The sequence below is a fragment of the Ranitomeya imitator genome, chromosome 8 (assembly GCF_032444005.1).
Source record: "Ranitomeya imitator isolate aRanImi1 chromosome 8, aRanImi1.pri, whole genome shotgun sequence".
Classification (NCBI taxonomy): Eukaryota; Metazoa; Chordata; class Amphibia; order Anura; family Dendrobatidae; genus Ranitomeya; species Ranitomeya imitator.
In genome coordinates, this window is record NC_091289.1 from 180,323,167 (window position 1) to 180,345,034 (window position 21,868).

The 21,868-nt window shown below is 40.7% G+C and overlaps 1 protein-coding gene across 13 annotated transcripts in view; it reads right to left on the minus strand.

Moving 5' to 3' along the window:
* ST3GAL3 (ST3 beta-galactoside alpha-2,3-sialyltransferase 3) overlaps positions 1–21,868 on the minus strand; it is a 285,569-nt gene that overhangs the window by 144,103 nt on the left and 119,598 nt on the right. For 6 of the 13 annotated variants that reach the window (XM_069738038.1, XM_069738036.1, XM_069738037.1 and 3 more), the window contains exon 3: positions 15,363–15,410. The exons of the other annotated variants lie outside the window; for them this stretch is intronic. In XM_069738038.1, coding sequence (XP_069594139.1) covers positions 15,363–15,410 — 48 coding nt within the window. The remainder of the gene's footprint in view (positions 1–15,362; positions 15,411–21,868) is intronic. 13 annotated transcript variants of the gene reach the window in all.

Genomic DNA, 21,868 nt, shown 5'->3' on the forward strand with positions numbered 1-21,868 from the left:
CCACAACTACATCCAAAAAACTGCAGGCCTCACCTGCCTCAGTTAAGGTCAGTCAGTGTTCATGACTCTACCATAAGAGACTGGGCAAAAATGGCCTGCATGGCAGAGTTCAAACACGAAAACCACAGCTGAACAATGAGCACATGAAGGCTCGTCTCAGTTTTGCAAGAAAACATCTTGATTATCCCCAAGACTTTTGGGAGAATACTCTGTGGACTGACGAGACAAAAGTTGAACTTTTTGGAAGGTGTATGCCCCATTACATCTGTTGTAGAAGTAACACAGCATTTCAGAAAATGAACAAAAGGTTCCTCTGCTGATGCCAACACTTATCCAGGCCCGTTTGAAGTTCACTAAAGACCATCTGGATGATCCAGAGGAGTAATGGGAGAAGGTCATGTGATCAGATGAGATCAAAATAGAACTTTTTGGTATCAATTTCACGCGTTGTGATTGGGGGAAGAAGAAGGATGAGTACAATCCCAAAAACACCATCCCAATCGTGAAGCATGTTGAGGGAAACATGATACTTTAGGTGTGCTTTTCTGCAAAGGGGACAGGATGACTGCATCGTATTGAAGGGAGGATGAATTGGGTCATGTATCGCGAGATTTTGGCCAACAACCTCCTCCCCTCAGTAAGAGCATTGGAGATGGGTCGTGGCTGGGTCTTCCAGCATGACAACGACCCGAAACACAGCCAGGGCAACTAAGGAATGACCTAGCCAGTCTTCAGACCTGAACCCAACAGAAAATCTTTGGAGGGAGTACAGCGACAGCCCCGAAGCCTGAAAGATCTGGAGAAGATCTGTATGAAGGAGGGGGCCAAAATCCCAAATATTAAGATCTATTTTTCTAATGTATCAAATACTTATTTCATGCAATAAAATGCAAATTAATTATGAAGAAAATCATACAACGTGATTTTCTGGATTTTATTTTAAGATTACGTCTCTCACAGGTGAAGTGTACCTACGATAAAAATTACAGATCTCTCCATTCTTTGTAGGTGGGAAAACTTGCAGAATCGGCAGTGTATCAAATACTTTTTTCCCCCCACTGTAAATCTATGTGTGGTATAAAATCATACGTGTCTATATTACAGCAATCAGTTAAACATTTTTTGGAATTTCAGTCATTATTGTACATCATAATTCACTCTTTCTCATCCTCATTTGATTAGAACACGCAGCATGGTCTACAGGTGATGTTGTACAATATCTGTCTGCTATTTGTAAGCATGTTTCTTGCTATGATACAATATTGAAAAATTCAGTGCCGCTTGTACAATTTTATGTACCGTAATAATGATAAATTGCCATAGAGCCTTACTCTTCAATGACCTCCAAATGCCCTTTCCATGGTCCTGAAGCTTAGAATAAGGCCGGCGTCACACACAGCGTAAAACAATACGGTCCGTATATTACGGCCGTAATACGCTGAAAAGTCCCGAAAAAAGTGGTCCGTAGCTCCTCCGTAGGCAGGGTGTGTCAGCGTTTTTTGCGCATGGCATCCTCCGTATGTAATCCGTATGGCATCCGTACTGCGTGGTTTTCTCGCAGGCTAGCAAAACCAACATACCGCTATAGAAGTGATCCATGTGTCCCAAAAAGAAAAGAAAATATATATATACTGTATATATATATATATATATATATATATATATATATATATATATATATATATGTCAGTAGACACATATATTAGAGAGAAAAGCCGGTAATTCAGTGCGGTGTACAGTAAAATCACACTGACAGCTTACAGTAGAATAGGTAGAATAAATGTGTACACGTAGAATAGGTATATATATATATATATGTCAGTGAGACACATATATGTATATATATTAATATTTATTCCAGCGCTATACAGCTTGAAAGCCGGTAATTCAATTACCGGCTTTTTCTTTCTCCTTCCTAAAACCCGACATGATTTGAGACATGGTTTACATACAGTAAACCATGTCTTCTCTCCATTTTTTTTGCAGATTCCACACTACTAATGTCAGTAGTGTGTATCTGCAAAATTTGGCCGTTCTAGCTCTTAAAATAAAGGGTTAAATGGCGGAAAAAATTGGCGTGGGCTCCCGCGCAATTTTCTCCGCCAGAGTAGTAAAGCCAGTGACTGAGGGCAGATATTAATAGCCTGGAGAGGGTCCACGGTTATTGGCCCCCCCCTGGCTAAAAATATCTGCCCCCAGCCACCCCAGAACAGGCACATCTGGAAGATGCGCCTATTCTGGCACTTGGCCACTCTCTTCCCATTCCCGTGTAGCGGTGGGATATGGGGTAATGAAGGGTTAATGCCACCTTGCTATTGTAAGGTGACATTAAGCCAGATTAATAATGGAGAGGCGTCAATTATGACACCTATCCATTATTAATCCAATTGTAGTGAAGGGTTAAATAAAACACAAACACATTATTTAAAATTATTTTAATGAAATAAAAACAATGGTTGTTGCAGTATTTTATTCAACGCCCAATCCAGTCACTGAAGACCCTCGTTCTGTGAGTAAAAAAACATAATAAACCAACAATATACTTACCCTCCGCAGATCTGTAACGTCCAACGATGTAAATCCTTCTGAAGGGGTTAAAACATTTTGCAGCAAGGAGCTGTGCTAATGCAGGCTGCTCCTGGCTGCAAAACCCCAGGGAATGAGGCTAAAAATAGATCAATGATCTATATTTAGCTTTATTTGCGGTGAGGCGCCCTCTGCTGGCTGTTCATAGATCGTGGGAAATTACCTAGAAAGCTCCCTGGCTTCCAGATGTGCCTGTTCTGGGGTGGCTGGGGGCAGATATTTTTAGCCAGGGGGGGGCCAATAACCGTGGACCCTCTCCAGGCTATTAATATCTGCCCTCAGTCACTGGCTTTACTACTCTGGCGGAGAAAATTGCGCGGGAGCCCACGCCAATTTTTTCCGCCATTTAACCCTTTATTTTAAGAGCTAGAACGGCCAAATTTTGCAGATACACACTACTGACATTAGTAGTGTGGAATCTGCAAAAAAAATGGAGAGAAGACATGGTTTACTGTATGTAAACCATGTCTCAAATCATGTCGGGTTTTAGGAAGGAGAAAGAAAAAGCCGGTATTGGAATTACCGGCTTTCAAGCTGTATAGCGCTGGAATAAATATTAATATATATACATATATGTGTCTCACTGACATATATATATATATATACCTATTCTATGTGTACACATTTATTCTACCTATTGGACTGTAAGCTGTCAGTGTGATTTTACTGTACACTGCACTGAATTGCCGGCTTTTCTCTCTAACAGCGCTGCGTATTTCTCGCAAGTCACACTGCTTGTCCGTGTGTAATCCGTATTTTTCACGCTTCCATAGACTTTCATTGGCGTATTTCTTGCGCAGTACGGTGACAAACGCAGCATGCTGCGATTTTGTACGGCCGTAGAAAGCCGTATAATACTGATCAGTAAAATACGGCAGATAGGAGCAGGGGCATAGAGAATAATTGTGCCGTATTTTTTGCGAGTTTTACGGACGTAGATTCTGCGCTCTTACGTCCGTAAAACTCGCAAGTGTGACGCCGGCCTAAGAATGTATTTTTTACCTCTGTCTCCTTGCCTGCCCATTACACTCGCATGTGGTTCAGTCGTTGATTAATGACGTTGCAGAACAAATTAAATTTATACTGCAAAAATGTTGCCCGTAAACTGGTTAAAAATTCATATTTTAAATTTAATTTTTTTTCCGTAAATGACGTAATTTACTGATATTGATAAAGTGAAAATTGAGAAAAGAAAGCCAGTATGTTTTCAATATTTTATGAACAGAATTCTTAAAAAAAAAAAAGAGGCGTCCCCATAAACGTGGGCCGATTACGCAACATAGAAAACAATCCGCCGGTCACACCTGACTTACAGAACAATTCTCCGAATTTTTCTTTACGCCTGGCAGCTATCCGAATGCAATTTAATGGAGTGAGTCACTTCCTCGCCTCCTCTGCACCTCGCAATCCGTGACACCGGATCACCTACAAATGCAAACACTTCAGTCACGTGACCTTTGTGCCGCCACTTGTTCTGTTATCAACACGTTTTTTTTTTTGGCATCAAACATCATTTGAAAATTTGCTTAAAAAAAAAAGTTACAATTTTCCATTTCTATTGCACAAATAACCATTAAAAATTCCAACAAATTCACTGCATCAACACTATTAATCCTGCTTATGTCATCGCTTTAGACGAGTACATTTTTAAGTTGACCGATCACCTGCAGACTAGACAATAATTGAGCAGGAAAGAACGGGCAACTGTAGATATAGGAGCCAGTCTTTCCACTGTTGGAGCCATTTACTATGGTTCTCACCTATGATAATGTAAGGGTGTGATTCACTTCCCCATGACTTTTTCTGTCCATGAAAAATCACGGTGACATGCCCAACTTTGTTCAGAGGGTCGAAAAAATCGGTCTGTGGCTCCGTGACAAAAATTGGACTGCACTTGGATGACATTCGAATGCAGTCTGATTTTCAAGGAGAAGGTGGAAAGACATTTTTCTTAACTCAACGGATGAGAAAAACTGATGACACTCGGATCAAACTCTGATCAAAATAATTGCTCCAAATTTTTCGTATGTGAGAAAATCGATTGTGTGAATGAGGCTTTAGTCAAAGCTTTGCTAGATTTTGAGCAGCTTTTTGGCAATTGCTACAGTTGTATATGGGCATCTTAAGATCAATACTCCATTCATTCCGAATAATGCTCTTGCACATGACACTATCCACAAATGGGAATCCGAGAGAACAAGGAAAATTCTGGACCATTTTTTTAAAGCTTTGCAAAGAATGAATAATATGATATGAGAAAAAATGGTTTGGATGAAATATCTTGAAGTTCACTACCTATAGAAGATGTAGTAATTGCCATGCCTGCAATAATGACACTAAAGACCATAAATTAGTCATGCAGAGCATATTAGTCTTAAGTGCGTAATCAGGACCGTTTGTGGATTTTCTACTCGCCTACATGCACCATTAGAGTGCACTGCCTGTCTCTCCTTAGCGCTAGGCTTGTGCCTGCAAGAGGACACTGTTGATGAAATCCTCTTGCTCCATGTCAAGTAAATGGTAGTTGCCTGGGTACACACAGGCTTTCAATGTCAAAACAAAGTTTATTGTCCTTTATAAACTTTACAGCTCCAAAATGAAAGCAGCCTTTCTCTAGCACAAATGAATATTAAACAGTCCTTTCTTCAGCACAATACAACAAAGTAAATGTGACGGTCTTACCAGTCTCGGCATTCTAGGCAGTAGCAGGTAAAGCAGTTTTAAACGCTTTCACCAACAACAACAGCAACACTCCTCTGTTCAGCTCCAGCACAAAATCACAACTCAAAACTGTCTCAGCCGCCTTTCATTCAGCTTGTAAAACTCAAACCGGAGCATGGGAGCGACCTTTCCCACCCAAGCTCTTTTGGTCGCTCCTAAATCCCGGACCTAAAATCTACTTGCACTACTCAGTAACCTAGTGTTATTTGTACAGACTTCCTGGGATTTATATCACCGAATCCGGCCACCTCAGTGACACAAACACTCTGTCAAAAACTTTTCCTGACACCCTCTTATACATAAAGAAAGGAATATTTTGTGGATATAAACATATGGCCTTTATTCAACGCGTTTCAAAGTGTCAAGCACTTCTTCTTCAGGAAAGTTAAAGACTATTCACCAGATTTCCCAACTTTAACTTTCTCAGCAAAGACCAGGAGCTTCAATATTCACTTTTTTTCCTAAAATTTCCAAGGCCAAGTTTACCCATAAGACGGTACATAAATGAGACACTCCGGGACCCTCAAGTGTAAGACGTCATGACACATTGTAGATCATATTAAGAATTATCCAGCAACCATGATTTCCTAGCTCGACGTACTGAGATTTTCTAACTTTACCCATACCCGAGAATCTAATCGGATTGAGCAATCTATTCAATTTATTTCTTATCATATATCCCCAGTACTATCTAATAGTATATAGCAATGTGTCCGCATGTATATAAGAGGAGACAGCCCCGTCTACAAAGACGTTTCCTTTGTAACAAGAAGATCACTCCCATCCGTTACTGCTCGGAATAGAATCAGATTACAGGAAAAAAATCTCCTGTCTGAGGGTTATCACAAGTGAGATCTTGTCTGAATGTATTTATATGAGTGAAATGTAAGAACCATACAGCAGCGCTATTTCATTAGTGCCGCTCCGCTGGTTTCCATTGAATCCAGGCTTCAGATGAAGATGGACTCTCATATTTTGGCTTCAGGAACTGTTCTTTGGTGTCAGGACCACAGCAGACAAAAGAAGGGAAAGAAAAATAGACTTTCCATGGCATGAGAAGAACGAGGGGTCAGTCCGATAGTAGTTTATCCGAGAGGATCGAAATACTCCTTGGGGACATTTAATATTCTTAGAATGCACCCTAGGGCGTCCATAAACCCTATTAGACCGCCATCATCTCAGCCCCTCATCTCTCTTTACCCGGGGGTACGAGTTATATTCCTGGCACGCCTCCGTCTGCTTGTCCTACCATGAGCTCCGTGAGAAAGATCCAATAACACTGGGCTCCAGCGCCAAGAAAAAAGGATTAACACATACTGTGAAAAGTGCAAAAAGGTTTAACAAAAAAAGAAGAGGAAATGATCCATAAGTTTACGCGTTTTGGGTTAATAACACTTATTCATAGCTAAACCTGAAACGCGTAGGATAAGGTATAGGTATGTGCACACGTCAGTATTTTCTAGCAGAAATTTCCTGACAAAAACCGGACATTTCTGCCAGAAATCCGCATGCGTTTTTTCGTGGTTTTTATGCGTTTTTTTGTGCATTTTTTTTTTTTTTGCGTTTTGCGAAAAATCTGCAAAATTAATGAACATGCTGCTTTTTTATCGCAATCATGTGCACAAAAATTGCAGAATGCATTCTAAATGATAGGATGTGGGCGTTTTTAATGCGTTTTTTATAGCATTTTTATCGCGAAAAACATGCGAAAAAACCTGAACGTGTGCACATACCCTTACGCATACATTTTTTTTTTTTTTATTTACTTTTCTGAACTTTTCACACTATGTTTTAAACTCGGAGTAAAAATTGTTTTAAACCTTTTTTTTTCCTGGTGCTGGAGCCCAATTCTATTGGACCTTTCTCATTAATTTGGACCTGGAACTCAGTCAGTCCGGAGTGTTCCTTACACTCCCTGCAGCACTCCCTGACCAGAGACTGACTTTACCAAGGGTTCATACATACAATAAAGACATGTCCGATCTCCTCTGGATCATTGAAGATTTTGGAAGGTGAGCGGAATTCAACCTTTATACAGGATTTTTTTTTTTGCCATAAAACCTAACCCATCTTAAATGCGGTAAAAGCGTCAGCGACTACTGAGCGTATTCCACTCAAAGTGTTGTAAATAAAGGGCTTTAATCATTCATGTGCACACAATTACTACCTACGATCCAAAGATTACCGTAATAAGAAGTTACATTTCCGTAATCTAAATTAATAGAATTGATATGAGCCAAAAATAAGAATTTATCTATGAATCTGTGACTCTTTCAGGCCATAAGGGAAATGATAAGTACCGGCGAGCGCAAGTGATTTTCACTTTTAAAGGAAATCTGTCACCAGGTTTTTGCCACCTAATCTTAGAGCAGTATAATGTAGGGGGAGAGACCCTGATTCCAGTGATGTGTCACTTATTAGACTGTGTACTGTAGTTTTGATAAAATAACTTTTATCAGCAGGAGATTATCACTAGAGGACTAGTAAACCTGCTAGAAAGTAGCCCAACCCCGCCCCTACCACTGATTGGCAGTGTACACAAAAAGGAGCCAATCAATGGTGTGGGTGGGGTTATACAGAGCTCAGCATTCAGAGATCTGCAGCAGAAAAAAAAAACTGTAATTTTCTCAAAATGCAGACAAACAAGTGACACATCGCTGGAACCCAGGTCTGTGCCCATGATTTATGCTGTTCTCATGTCACAAATCAAATTCCCTTTAAGTCTATCCAGATTGATGTTGGTGCTCGAGTTGCTTTTTTTCCTAATTCCGTGCCTTATTACCTTGGGCTCATGATCAAACCCTTCTGGGATTTTGAGGATCGTCTTGGCACTCGCTAAAGGTGAAGAAGTGGCTGTTAATCGCCCTGGGCCGACAAAACAGTAAAACCTATAAAGTGCGAGATATTGTGCAACAGAAACTCAGCTAATTACACCCACTCTATCCTGTGCATTCCCATTCTCCAAAACCGATGGCTTGATATCAGGAGGACGCTCCTCTAACCTCTAAGAATGCGGCAGTGAGACCACATGCGTGGCGTCCTGGGTGGTAAAGTGGTAGAAAGCCGGGACACAGAGGCTTGTAGGGAATGTCATGACGTAGCATGATGACTGCTGTAACCAGTCTCATTATAGACAGGGTGTACTTTATTATTTTCTTTGATAACAGCATTATCCAACCAGTTCAGGAGTCATACGTTGCTCACCGGCTGTTGGCAAGGCTTTATATTACTGTGTACTATTAGTATCAGGGAAATCATAGCATTACTAGGCCATGGTACCAGGGACAAAATAATTATAGGATTCTGCACTTATAAAAAGGTTGAGGGCAACTATTCACCAGAACATCTCTCAATCACGATTTTGCTATGAACCTGACAGCAGTACGATGTAGGGACAGAGATCCTGATTCCAGCAATGTGTCACTTAGTTTACTGGGTGCAGTAGTTGTGATAGAATCACAGTTTTCCTTGCTGCAGATCTAGGAATGCTGATCTGTGTATAACCCCGCCCACATCACTGATTGTACACAGGAAGCAGCCAATCAGTGGTGGTGGGGGCGTGGTTGGACTAAGAGGCATGAGACAACTAGTCCTGTAGTGATAATATCCTGCTGATAAAATACTGATTGTTTAAAATAGCAAAAGTGACACATAGCTGCAATCAGGTAGAGCTTTGTCCTCTCAGATTACATTGCAAGATCTTGATGGCAGATTCCCTTTAAATTCACACTTGCATGTTTTCTTATGCGCTGCATAACATTTCTAAGCTAAATAAAAGAAAAACAGATCACAGCAAATCTTGTATTATTAAAAAAAACAAAAAAAAAAACATTTGGAATAACTTACATTTTTGCTGTGTTTTTGATGCAGTAGTGAGGCTGGTGTACTCTCATGTACGCGCTTCACAGGAAAACCACACTGATTGAAGCCTTTATATGTAGCGCTGTGATGTGGTTTTCTATAGAGGTTGTACTAAGGGCAATTATTCTAAAAGTCTCTTTAAAAAAGCAACAACAATACAGAGTCTTTATGTGCAGATTTTGCTGCGGTTCACCTTCTTAGGTTATGTCTAGTGCTGAGCGAACGAGCTTGGATAAGGTGTTATCTGAGCATGCTCGGCTCCAAACCGAGTGTAGCTTTGCTATGAGTGCGCCAAAAAATGGATGCAAAAAGATGCCATCCGTATGTCATTCATTCCAATTAATTGCTTAAGAGCTGTATTTATATCTGCGTAATTTTAAAAGTACTATACATTTAATTACATATGCGAAGAAAAACGGACATATAGATGACATATGATTGACTATATCTATGAAAAATCATCCATGTTTGCTGGATGAAATTCTAATTTTTTTTATGCACTTGTATGAATTTAGCCTAAGGCTATGTTCACACGTTGCAATTTTTTAATGTGTTTTGTATGCAAATTTTCACCTGCGTTTCACAGTACCAGCAAAGTCTATGAGACTGAGATTTCAGAAATCTCATGCGCACAGCCAGCCAGTCTGTGCATTGCGGTCCGAGATTGGACCGAGACTCACGGATGTCTGCATTAACTCCCCACCCCCCAAAAAAGAACGATTTCAATCAATGTTTGCTTTTTATCAGTGATTTTCTTTAATGCCAAAAAAAAAATTGCAGAGCTTCCTCTAGCCAAAAACGGTTAAAAACGAACAGCACTCGGATGGCATCATGTGTCATGGTTTTCATTTAAATGCCCGAAATATGTAACACAGATGGAACCCTGAATAAACCATTCACTATAAGGCTATGTTCATATGTTGTGTTTTGATGTTTTGTTTTTTTTTCCGCAGGCAAAACCTGCTCTCTTGCCAGTAAAGAAGCTGCTTACAAAAAGCAGGTTTTGCTTAGCTTTTGCTGCTTTTTTTATGTCTCTTGTGCATACTGATTAAGTTTGGTGGCCCCAAAAAAACATGATTTAACTTCCTTAGGTTTTTGCACCAAAAATGCAGCAAAAACCGATACCTGTGTGTTTGCTGCGTTTTGCACTTACCTATTGTTTCCAATGGGTAAAAAAATGCTGCAAATATGCTGAAAAATATACATAAACAAATGAATAAAAAAAACACTGCAAAAATGCAACGTGTGAACATAGCCTAATGTTTTTAGGCAGATACAAAAGCTTAGTCTATTGTATAAATGTCAATTAGGCCTTAAATTTCCCCCGGTGCTTTTGGGGACAAATTGTGACAGGTTCCATTAATTTCTATGGTGCTCAAATTAACGACAATCCATGGGTCTGGGTTTCATTTCCAGTACGAAAATTGACATTAAATTCTCACACTTTAGCTTATTTACTCAGAGCAAAAAACCACAAATGTGAACTTGATGGTTCCCGTGTGATACAATATAGAATTAATAAAAGTTAAATGAAATACTTTTCCTACGCTTTTTAAGCCCATGCAGGGTTCTTACGTTATACATGGCCATGAAACGCGTAAGCCAAGTGTTTCCTTTAATTACTTTGTCTTTCAAATTTTGGAGAGCTCAAATAAATCTTTTTTTTTTATTATATTATTTTTTTCCATTGCGGATGCTGGAACTATCCACTTTACCAGGATTATCCTGTGCTCAGAAGAGGTAGAATATTTCCTGCTAAAAAAAAAATTAATAAAAGGTACAAAAAAAAAGGTGGATCTCTACAATAATCAGAGAAGCCGTAACCAAGGCCAGGCAGGATGCATCGAGCATACGACTGCCGTTAGTGCACAGTGAGCAGCTGTGAGTCACGTCTTCCAAACCCATCGAGGCCAAACCTAAAACCCGGCTGCGAATGAAGTTGTGGATTTATTCCTACACATAAACAAGTCCCTGGTGTCTCGAAAAAAAAAAAAAATACTAAACAAACCTTCCATTATCCAAAGTAGTAAAAAAAATTGACAACAATTTCTTGTGCGGTTTCAAAAGACAACCAGCTGCGTTCAATGCTCTCGTCTTCCATGAAATCTCTGCCACCGTCCCTGCCGGCAGCGAAGCTTCAGGGGGTCTTTCGTTACAGAATGCCAAGTGTGCTTGACATCGGTGGTGATGACAAAGCATTGCACTAATAAATCATATTTTGGTAGAAATGGGTCATCACCTGCATGTAACAGCAAAGACATCTTGCGATAAAAACCAATATAAAGCTGATTGCCAGGAAACCGTTAGCATAACACTATTAAAGCACTCGGAGCTCAGACGTTCAACTCTGATAATATTGTCCCAATCATGCGAAACATATACAAGTGTATAATGTGATCATCACTGATATTCCATGAAGTGGTCTTCAGCCAAAATTAGTCACCACTGCAGCACCCCCAGATGATCACTGAAGGTATTGCAAGACAGCGTAAAAAGTTTACTTTCTCTAACAAACTGCACCTCTAAAACGAGTTGGTATTAGTTTAATAATCACACTCTAGTTGGCAAATTCCTTCCAAGCCTCTAGGCCTCTTTTCTGCCTTGGGTGGGGTTCATATGAGTGTATTTCATGGTCTGTATACAGACTGCAATCCTCAGACTGACAGCAAAATATATACATATATGAGGCTGGACGTTTGGTTTGGGAGACCGGTTGTTAGACCTGACGTTTTGCCAACGAAATGTCCAAAGTATGCAAAAATTCTGCAACATTTCAAACCTCTGTTTGCTCTTGCAGAATTGATATGAAAGAAGGAGATTACCAGTTATTTAACTTTCCCGGCTCTGTATTATCAAAGAATCACAATTACATTCATTTCTCCTGCAGTCTGAGAATGACTGGGCATAGAATGGGGATGTTATGCTCAGGAAAAAGTGACCATCTTGGTCCACATTCAGACTATGAAACATGGAGGTGTGAATTTTGTCTAAGGGTAAGTTCACACTAGGCATTTTTTTTTCCGCAGCAAAACCTGATCTCTTTACATGAAAGTGGAGAAAAAAAAGCAAGTGTTGCTTGGTTTGTCTTGCGTTTTCTGCTGCGGTTTTTGTGCGTTTTTTGCTATGTTTTTGGCATGCTAGATTTATCTGCTGATAAAGTTTAGTGCAAAAAAAAAATCCTATTCTACAGAATCAGGCTTTGGCACAAAAAAAAAAAACGCAGCAAAACCTGATACCTGCATTTTTGCTGAAGATTTTATTCACCACCCATTCATGTCAATGGGTGAAAAACAAAAAAACATGAAAAGAAGTGACAGGCTCTATTGTGTAAAAAAACACAAAATACTGACGAGGAAAAAAAAAAACAAGGTGTGTGCACGAGATTTCTGAAATCTCATAGACATAGCTGGCACTGTCAAAAATGCAGCTGAAAATCTGCATAAAAAAAGCATCTAAAAAACACCTAGTGTGAACTTACCTTAAATGAAGTGTAATACTGTGAGAAGCCCAGAACGTTCTTAGATTATTAGATGGGTGCGAAAAATGGAAATATTACAGTAGAAAAAACTGAAATAAAGCTTATGGCAGGAACGCAAATGTCCCACATGCTACAAAATTGTATTACGAGCAATGGCGGCGAGCTATTTTCAGAAGCAAGAAAAAGGATTGTTCCTCGAAGAGCCAGAGCCAGGGAATATAGCAAAAGCTGGAAAAGGCACAGAACTGAAGACAGCAGAGCATCGGAGACACAAACATCTGACATGTTGGAAGAAAAGTGGACAATGAACCCAATATGGTGAAAACCTGACGTCCGTGCGATGCTCCACACTCGTGTGTTACAGTAAAAGAGGCAAATGCATTTCACTTTGCGTTATTTAAAGTAGAACAACATAAAGAGATGGAAGATTTGGGCAAATTTCAGAATTGTTCGGAACTTTGAAAACTAATTTAAGGGTAAATGTTGGTATTAGTTGGCCCCTAATTAGTAATCGTCGATTTAGGCTACGTTCACATTTGCGTTCTGCCGGGCTGCGTTGGGCGCAGCCGCGGCGACGCATGCGCCATGCGCCCCTATATTTAACATGGGGGCGCATGGACATGCATTTGCATGCATTTTGCGATGCATGCGGGTTTTTTTGCCGCAAGCGTTAGGGCGCAGAGGACGCAGCAAGATGCATTTTTTTTGCGTCCAAAATTCGGCAAAAAAGGACGCATGCGTCGCAAAACTATGCGTTTTAGCATGCGTTTTTGTTTGCGTTGTGCGTTGCGTCGCCGACGCAACATCGCACAACGCAAATGTGAACGTAGCCTTACAGGGACAATAGTAACACACGTGAAACTTTCAATAATCCATATGTGCAACAGGCGACGTTTCGACTCCACCAAAGAGAAAGATTTTATTTGAGAAAGGCTCTGTGGAGCCGAAACGTTGCCTGCTGCACATGTGGATTATTGAACGTTTCACCGGACTTTTGATAAGTTTTCCATTTTTCACTGCCGCCTGCTTTATGTATATATACGGCATATATATTTATATGGGTTACTGAAACCTTTCCCAAGAAAATGTCTATCAATCTGATCAGCTCCTCCTGCTCTATAACATCCTGCAGATCAGATACTCCTTTCAACATTTCAGGTTCCCTTCATTCTGATCTAGTCCTGATCACCAAATGATAGTTGGTCAAAATGTATCAGCCTGCATCCCAGGAAACTACAAGGGTTATCCAGTCTTCTGTCTGACTGCAGACTTCTGAATCCTCACAGCCCGCGCACAGCACACTGTCAGGATTTCCCGATGTCTGCGGTGAGATCGGGCGGTCATGTGACCACAAGTATATGATTTGCACACATCCAACCACATTCCGACTAGACGTGCTCGGCCTCGCTCTATACAAGTGAACTGACCAAGGCTGCGCACATTTAAGCTATGTTCACACGTTGCGTTTTTGCTGCATTTTTTTTATGCAAATTAAAAGCTGCATTTTACATTATCAGAAAAAGCTATAAGATTTCAGAAATCTCACGCACCCGCATTGTTTTTTTTTGTCCTGACTGAACTGGAAAACGGCAGCACGTCACTACTTTTACCCATAGAAAGTAATGAGTAAGTGCAAAAAAAGCCGCAAAAAATTCAGGTATCAGATTTTGGTGCAGAAAACTCAGGAACAACAGGCACTAAACTATATCAGCATGAAAAACGCTGCAAAAAAATGCAGCAAAACCTGATTTTTTTAAGCAGCTTCTTCACTGCCAACAGAGCAGGTTTTGCATGTGGAAAAAAAAAAAGAAACACGGCAAAAACACAACCTGCGACCATCGCCGTCTGAACGTGGAATCCTGACAGTGTGACAGTTCAGACTTTCAGAAAAAAGACCGGACAACCCCTAAAGAGTAATGAGTTGCTGATACTGTTGGTTTTTACAGAGATACATTGTATTTAAAAAAAAACAACTTTATGCTAAAAACACTAAGCTACGGTTCATGGGTGTTCAGCTTCTAGATATTTGTCATCTTTAATTGTCACACTTATTGATAGGACGAATGACGGAGAATTGTGGGGTGAGGGAAGATGGAGTCTGGTGTCAGATATGACTTATTCTACAGTTACAGAGTTTTTGCAAGAGCTCCCTGAACACGCAGCAAAGTTGTTCCACTTGAAATAACCTCAATGCTGAACTTGCCAATATTTAAATTTCAGCCGAGAACGATCCGCACACGTCTCAGCGTGAAGCGTGGAAATTCCAATCCTACATCCTAAAATGATTATCTAATACAAACGTAATTTCCCATAATAGAAAAAATAATAAAAAAAAAATAGATAAAATAAAACAACTCACACATGATGCATGAAGTCTACACACACCCACACCGCCACCAGGGAACAGATCTCAGGCTTTCAAGAAGTTGCCTCATCTCCGGTAAGAAATCCAACAAGTATGGAGTCATCTGCTCATCCTTTCAGATGGGATCAGCATCCGACGCTTTTGGAATGGAAGCCTGAGATGTATTCTCCGGCAGCTTCAGCCCAAATCATTGGTGCTCTGTGATCAGCGTCTTCTCAACGATGCTCTGCGCCTCCCAACATGGCTACCGTAGGCAAGGAAGAGGGCGGTAAAGCTCTGCGGCGGCAGAAAAGGATAGGCTGTGTTGCGCAGACAGGAAGTAGGGAGCGCGGCGGAATGGAAGGATTGTACCTGGGCCTAAACTGTGTCCAACGGAGTCAAAGGCGTGAAGTATTGAATCTGTAATACAAGAGGACAAGTTCAATCCTTTTTCTTTACGTCTTAAAAAAAAACGAAGATATTTAAATAAGAATCTTACTTTTTTCCCTTCCTTTACTCTTACCCTTTTATTTTCTTTCCATAACCATATAAAGGGGAACTTGTTGATCCAAAAAGTCTCCATTTATCCGAACGAGACGCATAAAACACTGCAGGTATTTGGAAATAAAGGAGCCGGTTGGACAAATACATTGGTCACCATTGGTAAATATCTCCTCATTATGGAAGTAAGGTTCCTGGAATTTGTCCAACCCCGATTCTATGGAAATACTTCTCCTATATAACACTATAAAGTCCTAATAATGACTAACCGGCCAGCTCCTCTTATCATCACGTGGGATACAATAGATACATGGCCCTGCGATTATTTCTAGCCTGTTCACCAGATCCGCTCATTCCTTTTTATACTCTTTATTTATTTGCTTAAGTCTTAAATCCGTTTTAAAAATATCTTCAAAAGTTTTCCAAATATAGAAATATAAATAATCCTAAAAATGAAGCTGCAGATTTCCTGAGATTCATGAGCTGGATATAAATATCTAGAACCGTTACATGAAGCAGGACTTTGTTTAGTCGTTAAAGGTGAAGGACGCTGTATAAGAGGGACTGTCCAGTGTTATTTAAATAAAACATGATTGGATTCTAATTGCAACATTCTGCAATTTATATATTAAGACTTCTGCCTGTTGTTAGGACTCATCCTGTCCTAGGTTCACACGGCAAATTGTCTACTACCATTTATCCAATGTTGTCAATCCACAGTGAGCTAAAGAGGTTAAACTCAGTTTTATGAGCACTGATACAGCAACCAGGAAGTGTTGAGAAATTAAAGGATTATTCCCCAAATCACAATGTGGCCTTATAACAATGTACACCTTTTTATTCATTTATGCCAATGTAACTCCAATTTAAATCTTTCCCTTTTTGCACATAATCACCCCCCCAAAAGATGTCCCCCGCGGCTCTTTTTACTCTTCAGTTGCCATTGAAACTGTCCCTCTGTAGTTTCAGTGCTGCTGGTCAATCATGCGCAGTGCAGGGACTCTCAGCTGAATTCACATCAGCACAGTTAAGCTCTGCTTTCAGTATTGACATAGTGCGTACTCTACCTTTACTCTTCTACAGTACCCTGCTGGATCAATTTTATCTTTTGCAATCAGTGCTCAACTATCCTGCACTACTCCAGAGCTTGTAATTACTAGACAATGCACAGTTGATCTGTGCTTGTTGCCTACTGCCGGGAGAACTGCAAAGGCTACTATATTGATGCATTCTCATTATGTTTTTTTCCTGAAAAAGGAGTTTGTTCAACTCTGAAACGTGTAGATTAATAAATCTGCTCTTTGTTCAACTCCATTATCGCCACTGGATATTGTCTTCACCAGCAGCGCAGCAGTTTTATCCGTATATCCATTTCTACTGTTGATGCATATGGCAGAGGATTATTTTTTGCCATATGCATCAATGGAGCAGCATTTGCAGTTTCATTTTACTGATCTCTCAGCAGCAGGCAACAAGCACGGCTCAACTCTGCACTGCCTAATAATTGAAAGCTCCATTGTAGGATTGTTGAGCTTTGAGAGAAACCAGCTAACAATGATTTAAAGCCACACATGCAGGTAACTAATGTAGATTGCAGAAGATAAAATTTGTGAGACAGAGTACTGCATAGGAGCAGAGAGTGCACAAAAACAAAGTGAATTCTACACTGAGATTAGTTGGAGGATAACTCATAAGTGGGGCCAGTGAGAAGCGCACAGAAGAGAGGGGTCTGCAGCACTGAGGAAAAACAAGTGCTGCTGGGAAGTGTAGTTTTAGCAGTGTAAGAATAGGACCGCTCATTCAGCATTTAGCATAATTATTACACCCACAAGATGCCCCCAGTGAATTGCTGGGAGCCATTCTGTATAAAAGACACTCTCTCCCTTAGGGAGTTGCCAAGCAACAAGTTGAGTTATTAGGTAGTTGGTGTTCTACCAGTGCAGTTGTTACGTCCCTTGGTCCCGATGTGGTCAGTGTCCTGTTCCCTTTCCGAATCCCTGGCCCCGATGCGGCTAGAGTCCTGAACCCAAATTCTTGATCCTGATGCAGTCTTTTTCCTGAAGTCTCGGTGCGGCCAGTGCCTGAACGTTGTACCCTTGTCCTGGTGCGGTCAGTCCTGTTCTCGAAGTCCCCTGGTCCCAGTGTGGCCTGTCCTCGAATGTTGTCCACTGGTCCTGGAGTGGCCAATCCTGAATCTGAAGTCCCCTGGTCCCGATGCAGCCAGTCCTGTCCCCTGGTCCCAGTGACCAGTTCCTGAACATTATCCCTTGGTCCGTGTGCAGCCATTCCCTGATCCAGTATCCATTTGGTGTGTCTGAACATAGTCATAATCAGTGACAGCAAACCTGACTCCTGGAGTCAACAGCTGCAGTATCGGGATCTGCATAGGAGTGGCACCTGGCAGCTACCTGCCTCCCAGTCTGTCTCTACCATCAGGAGCTCCAGTGAACACCTGGTAGCCGCTCAGTATGCCCCTTCCTAGGCAGGCCCGGCCTTGTGGCACAGTGGGTTCACAAATCCATGTGCGTCCCTGTTGGGCGCAACAATAGGAGTACTATTTTAATACAGAAAGAAAAGCGGCAAACCTGACTACAGGATGAAATGATAAATAGGGGTTGTTTGTTATCTGTAACCGTGAAGACACATAGGAAATGTAGACATATGTCAGGGTACAAAACTCTGCTATCTCCAATTATCAGGACAAGTACGCAATTGACTGAGGAGTGATGGAAGAGGCCGAGGCGGTTTTCCCTTCTAGGCCAGTTATTGGGGAACTAACAGTGAGAGTATGGAATACACACCTCCAATATATATGCATATATATATCCTGATACAATCACTTTCAACTCCACAATAACAAAAGGAAGTAGCTGTCATCTCCATTTGTTTAGACAGGCCAATTAGACACCAGTTCAGATAACGTATTGCTTCAGAGGTGCGGTTTACAGAGCAAGAGGACCGGAGCTACTACGTTTAATATATTTAAAGTTAGCAGTGTTTATAAAAAATAAACAAAAATGTTACAAAATGGGAGCAAAACAATATGGTATATACAATCACATGGCATAAAAGGAAAAATAAAAGAAAAAGTACTGAACCTGTGTCACAGAGATGGCTCAGAGTTTAGGGGAGGGAAACACTCCGTAGAGCAAAAAACAGAACCACGGAGTACTGTGTCTTCCAGAACTGACAAATTACAAAAAAACAAATTTAGATTTTTATTAAATCAAGGTTACACCCACATACCTCCCCTTGGTGAGCTCATATGGGAGCTTATTATGGGATGTGCCACGCCTTTACAAGATTATGAAATTCCAAACTTTCAGGACATCTTCATCCCTGGTGGTCCCAGGTGGGAGATATTGTCATGTTTCCTATCAAACTGTCCAGTTTCGGGACAGTTTACCTTTCTATAGAGATAAAACACGGCATGGATAGCATTATCCATCGGGACCATATTAAGTTGGATGTGTTAGGTCGGCCTTATGGTGATATGAGTGAATGCGTTATGTTCGTCACTTCACCACAACAAATATGTATCTCCCCAACATTGATCATTGACCACTGGCTCCAGAGCGTCAGATAATTCCTTTGAACATAGGAAGGTCTTTGCCCTTGGGAATTGTACATCTCCACCTCTGAGTATCCGACTCCTAGGCCTGGTGGCTGTCTCTCAACAAATCCCCTGTTGTAATTACCTGTTCATGGTAGGAGGTCCTACTTCAATGGAGGTTGAAGTGTCAGCTCTTTCTCATTTCCCCACTTATAATTAATCCCACATGTTCAATGTGAGGGTGATATATTCCCCCTATGGAGATGTCTTTATGGATTTTACTATTTTATTCTTCGACAATCTATAACAAGAGTTGTTGTTTTAATAAAGCCAGTTGATATTCAGATGAATTGTAATAATAAAATATTGAAGAAAAAAAAATAATAAAATAACTGACAGCTCCAAAACATCCAACTACAAGTGATGGGACTGAAATCATTCATACATTCTGATCACAGCAGAGACATTTCATGAATGTGTAAGTGTCCTACAGCACCGACACTTTGATAAACATCCGTCTGGATCTCCAGAGTTCACTTCTGATTCCGTGTCTTCATATTATGCGATGCCAAAGAGCACATTAACATTATTCCATCATTACACACATCATGGACCTGGCCCAAAATATTCACATCTGTAAGACACCAAGAACTTTCTCCTTGGCAAGATAATGTAATGCAATCAGCACTGGGAGTGAGACAATAAGACACATGGGCCTGTCGACAAGAAAAACAAACGTGACGCCTATTGTAACAATTTTTTCAATTGGACGTTATAATGAATGAGGATGATGTTTGTCGAGTGCTCCACTTCTCCTCCATTACCTATTACTCTTAACACTAGTACAGCTCCTTCTGTTACAAAGTAAAGGGATCAAAACACTTGGCCTCGATTCTTCAGTTTTTGCCAGAATTCTGTTGTAAAATGTTGCAAAATTTTTGCCACATTTGCCATTTTTACAGCAGTTCTTCCAAATATACTTTATTTATTTTTTTAAGTGGGCACTGTTTACACAAGAATGTTGTAAATTACAGCAGAAATATGCATACCGATCAGACATTAATGATTCTTTAAGAAGCAAAGACTAGTAGCTAGAATAGAACATGGAAATTGTCACGCTGCAGCAACGCAGGTAAGTGCAGACTCCACTAGATGGCAGCAGAGTGGAGAGAGGGCTGAAATCCTGCTCATAGCAGACCAGCAGCACTGCAGTGAGGCTACCACCAGGTGGCAGCAGAATGGTCAGACAAGCCGGGTAGGTCCCAGAGAGTAGCGTAGTAGAAAGGGAAATTCAAAACACAGAGTCAAAGGAGTGTCAGAAGGTCAGTACCGGTCCGTAGCAGAAGTATCGGGAGGGAGAGACAGAAGCAGGTCAGAGCCAAAGCAGAGTCAAAGACCAGGGAATCCAAACACACAGGAAAAAACAAAGTCAGGGGCGGGAAGAGAAGTACGAACAGACACGGGCAAAGTCAGCTAAACGCAGCAGGACAAATCAGGGTTTCACCAGAGCCAGTTACACATGCCGTAGGCAGGAAATATAACTGACACTGCTTGCAGAATGCAGCGCAGCTAAATAGAGACAAGACCCAAAACCCGGTCTGGATCATGACAGAAATCATGTTGGTTTCCAGAAAATCCTGGAGATTAGTCACAGTGTCCTCATGTGGTGGGGACTTTTGCAAGTGGCCATCTCACTCTGAACAATTACCTAATTAATATTTACAAATATGATTATTGAAAAATGTTGTTATTTTAAAAGGAAATTGCCATCCAAGACATATATGGAATACTCATAGGAAATGCCATAAATGCAAGATGAGGTGATGGTGGTCCAATCCTTGGCCCGTGGCCGCCTCACCACTTAGCTGTAGATCTTCCAGAGAGTCCTGGGGTCAACGTCTGAAAATCGAACACCGATTCCCAATATAGGGACTTGTCATTTCTATGTAACAATATTGTTGGCTTTTTCCTATTTTTTTTCCTAATTTTTTAATCATAAATATTCAAAATTATTGCTGATCGTTTGGTCGTTGATTGGAAACCTTTACTCGGCAACGCAATATTTGACACGAAAATCGCTCCATGCAATTGAGCTCCTGTTATGATAATTGTCTTATTAGATTTTAACGTTAGAATTTTATGGAAAAAATTATTATGAATATTATTATTATTACTATTAATTATTATTATTACTACTTGATTTTGTGCCATTTATTCTAAATTTCTTGGGAACATAAAATCAAAAAGGCTTAACCTCAGCGAACGATGGGGCTTTGTCACAACACATCACCGCACTTCCAACGAAGTTACCAGGAAAGTCCTGTTTGCTCAAATGCTTGTTAAACAAATCTGACAAAGAAAGAAGATTTTCCTGTTGGCGGCAAACACGTGACCAGCCGCGAGGAAGGATTCACGATTGGCTGCAACAGTTACTTGCCCAGATGGAACGTGATCTTCTACGAGATTGGAGCTGGAGCTAAGGGAGGCTGGTGACGCAAGTGGGACTCCATTTTTTTTATAGTATAATATTATGCTCTCCATTCATGAAGAGGTGCACTATGACAGGTAGCGTGCACCTCCGTGCCCTACGCCAAAAAGCTCAGCCTGGTCAAGTACTGGAGTGAGATATCTGACCTGCGGAACACCATAGTTGATCAATTAGACCAGCTGTGGCTTCACGCCCCGGCCCTGCTGAAATAGCATGAAAATGCTGATTGTTGCAAAATGTTGGCACAACTTCGAGTTGCTCCAAAACTTTGCAACTTTTCAATGCTTTTACAGCACTTTTTTGTCGGAAAAGCTTTGATAAATCGGGGGGCCTATA